This window comes from Oncorhynchus tshawytscha, linkage group LG11 (genome assembly GCF_018296145.1).
Source record: "Oncorhynchus tshawytscha isolate Ot180627B linkage group LG11, Otsh_v2.0, whole genome shotgun sequence".
NCBI lineage: Eukaryota > Metazoa > Chordata > Actinopteri > Salmoniformes > Salmonidae > Oncorhynchus > Oncorhynchus tshawytscha.
In genome coordinates, this window is record NC_056439.1 from 26324198 (window position 1) to 26336149 (window position 11952).

General features: G+C 40.0%; 1 protein-coding gene across 1 annotated transcript in view; it reads left to right on the forward strand.

Moving 5' to 3' along the window:
- LOC112262295 (uncharacterized protein C14orf132-like) overlaps positions 1 to 6429 on the forward strand; it is a 45705-nt gene extending 39276 nt beyond the window's left edge. The window contains exon 2 of the mRNA XM_024437978.2: positions 4065 to 6429. Coding sequence (XP_024293746.1) covers positions 4065 to 4298 — 234 coding nt within the window. The 3' untranslated portion in view covers positions 4299 to 6429. The remainder of the gene's footprint in view (positions 1 to 4064) is intronic.
- The last annotated feature ends 5523 nt before the right edge of the window (positions 6430 to 11952 follow it).

Sequence of the window (11952 nt, forward strand, 5' to 3'; positions counted from 1 at the left end):
GCACACAGCCAAGACAACGCAGGAGTGGCTTCGAGACAAGTCTCTGAAAGTCCTTGAGTGGCCCAGCCAGAGTCCAGACTTGTACCTGATCGAACATCTTTGGAGAGACCTGAAAATAGCTGTGCAGCAACACTCCCCATCCAACCTGACAGAGCTTGAGGATCTGCAGAGAAGAATGGGAGAAACTCCCCAAATACAGGTGTGCCAAGGGTCTAGCATCATACCAAGGAAGCCTCAAGGCTGTAATCGTTGCCAAAGTTGCTTCAACAAAGTACTGAGTAAAGCATCTGAATACTTACAGTATGTACATTTATTTTTCAGTTTTTTTATTTTTAATAAATTTGCAAACATTTTTAAAAAATCTGTTTTTGCTTTGTCATTATTGGGTATTGTGTGTATATTGACAAGGAAAACATATTATTTAATCAATTTTAGAATAAGGCTGCAACCGAACAATATGTGGAAAAGGTCAAGGGGTCTGAATACTTTCTGAAGGCACTGTATATAGAAATTGTGTCAAATTATTGAGCAAGTCCTCAACTCAAATATGCATCAACATATCAAATGCATTTCTAGATCCTTATATAGACCTCAGTCAAGAGCATATGCATTGCATGTGCTGAGAAAATATACTATATAGGCCTACTGTCAGTATTTGTCATCATATAGAGAAAATAAGATCTCAGGATATCTAATGAGTCAATATCCGGCCATACCATGTATGATATCCAGAGGGAATCCAAAAATGATTTGTGCATGAAAGAAAAATATGGATTTCATATTTGTAAAATTATTGAGCATCTGCTGAGAAGTCAGAAATGCATAAGAAATCCCCCTTATTTTCGCTCTTCGTGTTGACAAATTCTGACTGTATACATCACGTATACAGTCAGTATTTGTCAACACGAAGAGCGAAAATACAATGTCACATATCTCAAGATATTGAATGAGTCCATATTCGGCCATAGGATATGTCTTTGTGTGATATTTGGTGTAATCCCAATATCATATATGTCTAAAGGACACATCTAGATTCAGAATTTATCAGGATATGGTGCATAAATCTCAAAAAATGGATTGGAAATGGTCTGTATTCTCTAGAATATCAAAAATGTGTCATGTAAAGACATTGACACGACTTCCACCGAAGGTGGCTCCTCTCCTTGTTCGGGAGGTGCTCGGCGGTTGTCGTCGCCGGCCTGCTAGCTGCCACCGATCCATTTTTCTTTTGTGTCTGTCTGTTTTGTTTACACCTGTGTCCTATTAGTTAATTTTGGTGGGTTTATTGACCTCCGCTGCCTGCTAATTCTTTGTGGGGGATTATTTGCTGTTGCTGCTCTGTTAGGGGTGCTTGTTTGCGCCATAGGGTTTTGTTTTCTCACAGCCGTTGTACCGTTTGGACTGTAATTAGGAGTAGAGGTTTCTCCTCCATGTGTTACGTTATTTCCCTGTGTGTGGCGACTTCGTTGAGTGTGTTTCCCCACCTGTTGTTGTTGTGTTGGGACTTTCAATAAACGATTGTGCTACTGGGACTTCATTGCTCTCCTGTTCCTGACTCCTGCACCTACCTCTTCTTAGGAGGCACCTAACAGACATCCCCTGATATAGACCCTTTTCACCCAGTGTTATTTACATATTGTAACTATCCCAACAGTGGTTTATGCATAGGTTCTTGAGGAACTCATACACTTGTGTAAACATTTCACATTTTAATAATTTAGCAGATGCTCTTATCCAGAGAAACGTACAGTAGTGAGTGCCAACATTTCCCTACTTTTTTTCCTACTGGTCCCCCATGGGAATCAAACACACAACCCTAACATTGCAAGCGCCATGCTCTAGCAACTGAGCCACACGGGACCTACAGTAAGCCTCAATAAAGCTACAAAAGTGTCAGTGTTGATAAACCTTAACATGTGATAACAATAAAACAGAACAGATGAACCGGAATAACATTCACTTTCATTGGTGGCCAAAAATAACTATCTAAAAGCCACGCCCCTACTGAGCCACGCCTCCAGTCTTCTGATCTGACCTGCTGGCTCATATCTCAATAACCCAGCATCAACAACCCAACCTTGCTCTTTTTAAAGAAAACAACCCAACAAGGTAACCAAATGCTTGCAACCCACCAGTTGGGTCATCCAAACAACCCAGCATTTCTTAGAGTGTGCAAACATTGCATGTTCTATCTAATCCAATATAGCACCAATAAACTGCTTGCAATGTTAAGATAGATCTGCCTGTAGCTGTTTAGCCAGCAGATCCGCGAGATCTAAGCCTACCCTGGTCAGTGACCAGATGACTAGCTCTATTACGCAGCCACTCACCCATGCAGGTTTACTGGCATCGGTTTCCTGACATTGATGCATGGGAGATGGCCCTCATTGCCCGCTTAAGTGCAAAGCGGCCTGGGGATGCCCCATACCAGGGTTTCTCTCTTTCCATTCCATTAACCTTTTACTGCAGTGGGCTAAATCAGGGTCACACAGAATGTTTCTTGGTAGTCTTAAACAAATCTACTTTGAAACCAAAGTATACACCTCACACACATTGTTATGGGCTTAAAAAAATAAGACACCTGTACCATGTCCGATATAAAGTTGAAATCTATTCAATTTGGAGTTTGCATCCCAATATTACATTTTATAAACATCACAGAAGACTGAAATATAACAAAACCTTTTGACATGGAAACACCAGATTTTCTGTGGGTTTTTCAAAATAATGTTTATTAATTATTAAATATGAATAACATTCCACCCATGAGGTGGATTTATAATGGTTACAGCTAGCTGTGCTGACCTCATGCCGGTGCACTGGGAAATAAGGGATTCAGACAAGTGATACCAGATTACTAATGTTTTTCCAAAGTTACTACCTTAACAATTATTGCATTTTATGCAAAGCTATGGTGTGGATGTTTTTATGGTGAAATGAGTCATATAGGGGTGTTTATGTTAGATGTGTCTAAATGTAGACTTTTGTCACTCCTCTATAGGCTCTATTCAGCTAAACCTACTACTACTAAAACACCTTTAGCTACAGTACATGTGGAGTGTCCATACATAGCATACACCCCTTCTAATGCGATCAAACCATTCTAGATCAGCAATCCCCTCATCCATCCATCCATTCATCAGTCAACCCTACTCTTTACTTCTGGCTGAGTGATCACTAGCTGAGGGGAACCCCAGGTTACTGTACCCATACATAGATATCTGCTCCCATCATGCCCAATTGGATATGTCATGTCATTACTCAGCACCAGGGGCCAATGTCTGGAGAGCAGCGGAATGCTATAAAAAAATGTTTTATCTCAGTGAGAGGAACGACCTCAAATGAGACTGTGTGCTCTGTGTGTGTTTTTTTCTCTCTCACTGTATTAGTGTGTGTGTGAAAGAGAGCGAGCAGAAAGAGTAAGAGTGTTTTGGTGTATATACTGTGAGTGCTCTACATCCCTCAAGTATTTTTAGCATTGTTTTTTTGACAGCCCTCGGAGGAGAGGAATCTGTTTTCTAATTTGAGAGCTAGCGTTCGCAGCAAGCAAGTGTTCTCTCGTTTTCAGCCACTTCTTAGCTTCCTACAGTACATACAGTACATATGAGAGGATGCACTCTCTCTCTCTCTCTTCTTCTGCTCTGCTGTACAGCCACCTTCTCAGCAGGCTTCTAATTGTCCCAAGCAATAAATCACTCTCACTTCCCACTCGTTAAATATTTATTTCATGTGAATTAAGCCTTAGTTCCAAGGGTGGGAACACACCTGTGTGTGCGTGGGGGGATCCACACCAGAAGTGAGAAACCTTGTTCCCACAAGATGCCGTGATACGTTCACTATTTAATTTAAACTTTTAACTTGCTAATGCAGGACCTATGAACATCTCCCACTCACAGGAAATAAAATGTTCAAATCTTCTGTACCTACTGGCAAAGAGCTCTACACTGCATATTAAATAAAATAACTCCTTTTGGTTTTGTCAATTGATATCTTATCTAATCTTTTCTCTCTCTCTTTCTCTCCCTCTCCCTCCCTCCCATCCTCTATCCTTCCCTGTCCTGCAGATCCCAGTCATGACGGGGGCCTTCATGGACTCCTCACCCAATGACAACTACAGTGCCGACCACTCGCTCTTCAATTCCTCGGCCAGTGTCCACGCTGCCTCTGCGGCGACCTCAGCCCAGACCCAGCAGGACGACCAATCCTCGTCCAGTGATGCCATCTGGCTCTGGATTGCCATCATCGCTACTATCGGCAACATTGTGGTGGTGGGAGTGGTCTACGCATTCACCTTCTGATCCATCTTGCCTTCCTGTCCACCAAGCCAAAAATTAGTGAGCTTCCCCATGGGGGAACGTGATAAAAGGCAAAGGATAAATATCACATAATGAATTACCAAAGGGCTCCTGGATGCAAACGCTGACTGCGGTGTGGGGTTTCTTTAGTTGAAGCTTCAGCAACATTCACTTTCAATAAAAAAAACTCAATGTTTCAGGATAGGAACAATATACCAGTACGCACAAGTTCAACTGAAGTCTAAATGGTATTTTCAACTTTAGTCGCCTAACTTTCAGTAGACATCACGCTCCTGGATGTTGTTGTGTTGCATTGTGGTACTGAGGGCGATAAGATACGGACAGGGTGAACCGGACCATCTTAAATGTTCCCCAGATAGATGAGAGGCAATTACGAGGAGTGCTGCTTAATTATTTGGATGAACAGAGACGTGAATCTTAAAACATTTAAGTGATGCTGGGAATACTTCTGCATTAGCCATGGGCTCAGGTTCTTACAGTCCATTATCTGTTCTGACAAAAGAACGCTTCTCAGTTTCTATAGCAATGCCACACCAGTTTATGGTCCAATAAAGGAAATCACTCCACCATCTAATTTACTCTGCTAAATCTGCATCTAAAACATGATTTATTACACCACAGAACATCTATCATTGACATTTCACTTTTTTATAACAAACCTCTCATAGACACATTAAAGTATATGACCAAGGTAGACCTGAAAGATATAAGCACACTTTACATGAGCAGAAATAATGTACAGCTTTAGGTTGTCATAGCCTAATTGTTATTTAGCTACCCTCTTTGGAGTCTTCATGTGCTGTATAAGCTAAATAAGCTGTGTTCTATCAAGCTGGTCTCTTTAAATGTAGAACTGTTCGGTGAATTTGCTTTTTGCTGCCATGGGGTCCAGGGCCAGTTGAGAATATTAACAGGCTCTTTTCAAGACATTAGCGAGGCCCCTGGTGTCACCACAGTGGGTGTTCTCAAGTCCCCAACTCTCTCTCCAAATCCATGTACATTGATGTCAAGGGGTGATCATTTCTTAAGGTTGTCACAGCGGCTGTGCTATGAGCTTTATTATTGAGCTTAATTATTGACTGCTTTCTGTCTAGAAAGGAACTGAAAAGAACCGCCAAGGTTGGTAAATGTGATGGATTGATAAAAACATGTTTAATCTCAGCCCCAAAGCGTTCTGTTCAGCTGAAAAGAGCTGAAACAGGAAAGAGCCGCTCCCTTTTTGATTTGACTTTGTCTTCTCTCTAGGAGACCGTTGTTCTTGAATGTTGGCTGGCTTGCCCTAACAGCTGCAATTGTATCAGTGATAAATCAATTTGGTCCAAGTTCACCATTACAATAATTAGGTGGGTGCTTACATTTGTCCTACACGTGCAAGTGCAAAATGGAAATGTGTTTTTGCATATCCCTCTCCCCCTCATAGTGGGGCAGAGCCAGAAATCAGACATTATTGACAGCAACTCTGGAGCAATTAGGGTTAAGTGCCTTGCTCAAGGGCACATCAACAGATTTTTAACCAAGTCAGCTTGGTAATTGTACTGGCCCAACACTCCTAACAGCTAGGCTACCTGCCACCAGTGAGTTGCTATATCAGACACATTATATAATGATTTATGAATAGCTTTGCACATGCATTGCTGAAGTCAATAGACATTTTCTTGTGTATACATCCCCCGCTCTTGAGTTGATGCAGAGGGTCAACATTTACTCCATCAACCTTTTTGACATATTTATGCGATATATGATATATGACTTTAAGTTACAGGGCATCATATAGCGATAAGCTAGAAAGAGAGTAGGGGCTGTTTGTATTCAATGACGTTTCTTATGTGACCTTGATAAAAGAAGAATTTGTAGTAAGACTATCTAGAAGGTTGTAGAGGGTTTCTCATATCTTGGTATATGTATACACTGTACATATTGGTATTTACAGTATATAACATACAGTAAATACTTCCTTACATTAACCAATTACGATAGAATTTCCAGCAAATTGTATTATTTAAATCCCCAATAAGAGGTCAAATGTGTAAGTGTTTAGCAATGTAGTAATTAAAATACAAAATATTATTTTTTTTGTATGAAAATGTATTACATTAAAGTTTCAGGATTGCTGTGTTTGTCTCCATAAATACTTATTGTGTGAAAAATGTCCCATTCAATCCAACAGGGAAATGCATCAACAGAGGTTTTACATTAAACTGTACAGTGGGACGCATGTGTACATTGTGAAAGTGTTAAACGTAACACTTTCTGAGCTAAATGTGCACTTGGGGAAAAGTCTGAAATCTCACCATAAGACTTAACCTATGCACAACACAATATATCACATGAGTAGAAATTGACCTTTTCAGTTTGAGAGACAAGCTCCTCGCACTGCTTCCTACTGAAGGTACAGTACCTGTCAAAGGTTTGGACACACCTAGTCATTCAAGGGTTGTTCTTTATATTTAGTGTTTTATACATTGTAGAATAATAGTGAAGACATCAAAACTATGAAATAACACATAAGGAATCATGTAGCAACCAAAAAAGTGTTAAACAAAATAAAAATATATTTGAGATTCTTCAAAGTAGCCACCCTTTAATGATAGCTTGACACACTATTGGCATTCTCTCAACCAGCTTCATGAGGTAGTCACCTGGAATGCATTTCAATTAACAGGTGTGCCTTGTTAAAAGTTCATCTGTGGAATTTATTTCCGTCTTGAGCCAATCAGTTGTGTTGTGACAAGGTAGGGGTGGTACACAGAAGATAGCCCTATTTGGTAAAAGACCAAGTCCATATTATGGCAAGAACAGCTCAAATAAGCAAAGAGAAACGACAGTTCATCGTTATTTTAAGACATGAAGGTCAGTCAATGCGGAATATTTCAAGAACTTTGAAAGTTTCTTCAAGTGCAGTCGCAAAAACCATCAAGCTCTATTATGGAACTGGCTCTCATGGGGGCCGCCATAGGAAAGGAAGACCCAGAGTTACCTCTGCTGCAGAGGATAAGTTCATTAGAGTTAACTGCACTTCGGATTGCAGCCCAAATAAATTCTTCACAGAGTTCAAGTAACAGATACAATTCAACATCAACTGTTCAGATGAGACTGAGTGAATCAAGCCTTCATGGTCGAATTTCTACAAAGAAACCACTACTAAAGGACACCAATGATAAGAAGAGACTTGCTTGGGCCAAGAAACACAAGCAATGGACATTAGACCGGTGGAAATCTGTCCTTTGGTCTGATGAGTCCAAATTTGAGATTTTTGGTTCCAACCGCCGTGCGTTTGTGAGACGCAGAGCAGGTGAACGGATGATCTCCATATGTGTGGTTCTCACCGTGAAGCATGGAGGAGGAGGTGTGATGGTGCTTATGGTGACACTGTCAGTGATTTATTTCGAATTTAAGGCACTCTTAACCAGCAATGCTACCACAGCATTCTGCAGTGATATTTCATCCCATCTGATTTGTGCTTAGTGGGACTATCATTTGATTTTCAACAGGACAATGACCCAACACACCTCCAGGCTGTGTAAGGGCTATTTGACCAAGAAGGATAATGATGGAGTGCTGCATCAAATGACCTGGCCTCCACAATCACCCGACCTCAACCCAATTGAGGTTTGTGATGAGTTGGATGGCAGAATGAAGGAAAAGCAGCCAACAAGTGCTCAGCATATGTGGGAACTCCTTCAAGACTGTTGCAAAACCATTCTAGGTGAAACTGGTTGAGGGAATGTCAAGAGTTTGCAAAGCTGTCATCAAGGCAAAGGGTGGCTACTTTGAAAAATCTAATTTTGATTTGTTTAACACTTTTTTGGTTACTACATGATTCCATATGTGTTATTTCATAGTTTTGATGTCTTCACTATTATTCTACAATGTAGAAAATAGTACATAAAGAAAAACCCTTGAATAAGTAGGTGTGTCCAAACATTTGACTGGTACTGTATATGCACTGGCATTGATTACTAGTGGATGCTGTGCTCCCAGGTGAGACTGATACAAGACAAGCATTGTACCATCACTCACTCTGACACAGGCACAGGTTGTACATATCTCTGTCTGGATGTGAGCCGATGTCATTCCTTCACTGAAACCAGGAGAAGTTGCCTCATTTTACTTTTGAGATTTAAAAAGGCTTCTGAAGTTTGTAATTTCCACTTTGAAATGTCAGACTTGACTTTTCCTTCCGGAAAAAATATGAACCCCTACAAAAAATATCCATTAATTAATGGATCTAATCCACATTAATGGATTAATCCACATAATAATTCACATGTTCTATTGCTGCAGGGTTATTTTCCGGTTGCAGCAAACTGTATCAAATTAACATCCTACACCTGTAGAGTCTACTACCAGTGTTGCTGCTGCCCTGACACACGTGCAACTCCCAACTGAAGAAAGGATTGAGTTGAGTTGGAGGGTCATTGATTCAGCCGCTCCTCAAATCAAATCACGTTTTATTTGTCACATGCATTGTAAACAACAGGTGTAGGTAGACTAACAGTGAAATGTTTACTTACAGGTCGTTTTCCAACAATACAGTTAAAGACAAAGATACTTTTAAAAAATTGAAATTGTGAGGAATAAAGGAAAAAGGAATAAATAAAGGAATAAATAGACAGGGAATAACAAAAAGCAATAATTATTAAAAATAACATCGTAATATACAGGGTGTGCCAGTACCGAGTCTAAGTCCAGGGGTACAAGGTAAATGTGGTAGCTACAGTGCCTTCAGAAATTATTCACAACCCTTGACTTTTTCCACATTTGTTGTGTTACAGGCTGAATTTAAAATGCATTCAATTTCATTTTTTTGTCATGGGCCTACACACAATACCCCATAATGTCAAATTGGAATTATGTTTTTCGAAATTATTGCAAATTAATCAAAAGTGAAAATCTAAAATGTCTTGAGTCAACTTCTTATGGATAGGGGGCAGCATTTTCACGTTTGGATGAAAATCGTGCAAAGGGTAAACTGCCTCCTACTCAGTCCCAGATGCTAATATAGAAAACGCTCTGAAGTTTCTAAAACTGTTTGAATAATGTCTGTGAGTATAACAGAACTCATATGGCTGGCAAAAACCTAAGAAAGAAATCCAACCAGGACGTGGGAAATCTGAGGTTTGTAGGTTTTCAACTCAGTCCCTATTTAATATACAGTGGGATATGGGTCATCTTGCACTTCCTAAGGCTTCCACTAGATGTCAACAGTCTTTAGAACGTTGTTTCAGGCTTCTACTGTGAAGGGGGGCTCAATGAGAGGGGAATGAATCACAGGTCTGCCAGCAGCCTCGGTCTCGTGACACGCGGTCATGAGAAAGTTACCTCTCGTTCCATTGCTTTTCTACAGACATAAATTCTCCGGTTGGGACATTATTGAACATTTATGATAAAAACATCCTAAAGATTAATTCTATACATCGTTTGATTTGTTTCTACGACCAGTAATATAACTTTTTGGAATTTTTGGACATTTTCATCCGTGACATTTCTAAACGCCCTAACAAAAGGAGGAATTTGGACATAAACTTGAACAAATCAAACATTTATTGTGGAACTGGGATTCCTGGGAGTGCATTCTGATGAAGATCATCAAAGAGTGAATATTTATAATGCTATTTCTGACTTATGTTGCCAACATGTAAACCGAGGATTATTGCATTTTGGTAAAGTTTTTTATAAATTAAGGAGAAGTAGATCTTTAAACTTGATCGAACTTTTATTAATGTTTAAAACATGCAAACATGATGTTTTGTTTTTGATATAAATATGTTGATCGAACAAAACATACATGTATTGTGTAGTGTCATCTGATGAAGAATATCAAAGGTTAGTGATACATTTGATCAATATTTCTGCTTTTTGTGACTCCTCTCTTTGCTTGGAAAATCGCTGTATGCTTTCTGTGACTAGTTGCTGACCTAACATAATGATATGTTCTACTTTCGCAGAAAAGCTTTTTTGACACTGTGGTTGGATTAACGAGAATTTTATCTTTAAAATGGTGTCTAATTCTTGTTATGTTTGAGAAAATTGAATTCTGAGATTTCTGTTGATTGAATTTGGCGCCCTGCAATTTCATTGGCTGTTGGCGAGGGGTTCCGCAAGAGGAACAGTGTTCCACATAATAAGTTGCATGTACTCACTCTGTAAGCAATAATAGTGTTTAAAATCCTTAAGAGTCTATTGACGCACCCGCGTGTCGATCTAAGTAACATAATAAAAAATCCCCATCAAAATCCGTCAGATTAAGCTAGAGCAGTGGTCACGATCACTTTCACAGTCAAAAAGCAAGCTGAGATCTACTGCTCAGATTTTTTTATTTATTAACCTCACACAAACAGTTTTGTAGGAATGACGTTTGGCAGCTGGCCTAATATATTATCACAGCATATTGGCTATATGATTGGCCTGCCAATATTGTTAATCAGACCATATTATATTTCAAAACTCGAGCTTTGATAACAAAATAGATCAGTTGGTTTAGCACTTGTGAGGCACTGTGGAGCATGAATTTTAATAATTCGCTTTTTTATTTTACTGGACTGATGGTACCTGCATCTGATGGTCAACAAGGTCAAATCACGACGTCGGTGATCTTCAGGTTGAAAAGTCGGATCTCTAGAAAGATGCCAGAGTTTCCGACTTGGAATTCAGAGTGGATGGCAGTTCAAAACCATTTTTGCTCTCTCATTCCTTTCCTCCGGCGAGACTGACCAGAGAGAGGGGACACCGTCTTCCACCTGATGGCGAAACTCGAGTCGCACCACATCTGCCTCATGCACAAATTCATGCTGCTTCTAATACCAGAGAAAGTTAAATATTCCTTAATATTAAAATCAACACGGCGAGCTGCTAATAATAATAAAATGCAGGGCTATCAATACTTGGCTATTAATTCATTGCAGCTGCAACCCGAGCAGAAGTACGGAGAAACACGTTTTGTAACAGTGTTGAATAAAAACAATAACAGTGCTGAATATAAACTTTAACATAAACTTGGCTGTGGCCAGGGTCATGGAAACTCTGTAGTCACAGTGGTTTGAGCTATCCGATTGGGCAGCGCAGTAGGTGCACTCGATTTAATCACAGATTTGCAGGTCCACCGGGTAGACAGAGTTTGTCTCATGGGACACTTTGCTTACCCGGTGCGCAGGACTTTTGAATCAAGTGCAGGTGCACTACCGGCAACAGCTCAACACGATTTTTAAAAAGGAGCGCAAGCCTTTATCGTTCGTTGGCTTTTCTACAGAAATAATTGGTGATCGACTAGGAATGCCTTGAAAATCGCGATCGACCGGTTGGAGACCACTGAGCTAGAGCTATCAGTTTTTGCATGGGCTGCATCTCAATCCACCACAGCCGCATATGTCGGTTTTACGCATTTGCGTGGAAGGTGGCCGAGCTACACCAGTGTTTGTGAGAGTATCCTTAAAATCGGTCTTCTCACAAAAACGTCTGTAATGTCCAAACGGTTTGGACTACAAACAAATACCACTCTATGGAAAGGGGAGATTCTCAGTTTTGCCCTATGATCCTCACAAGTGTCAAGGGACTCGTCTGAAGGTACTGGTTTATTAAAATTAAGAGAGTCTTATGCCCAAAGAAAGGGCTTAAACGTTTATATTTCCCCAGCTTT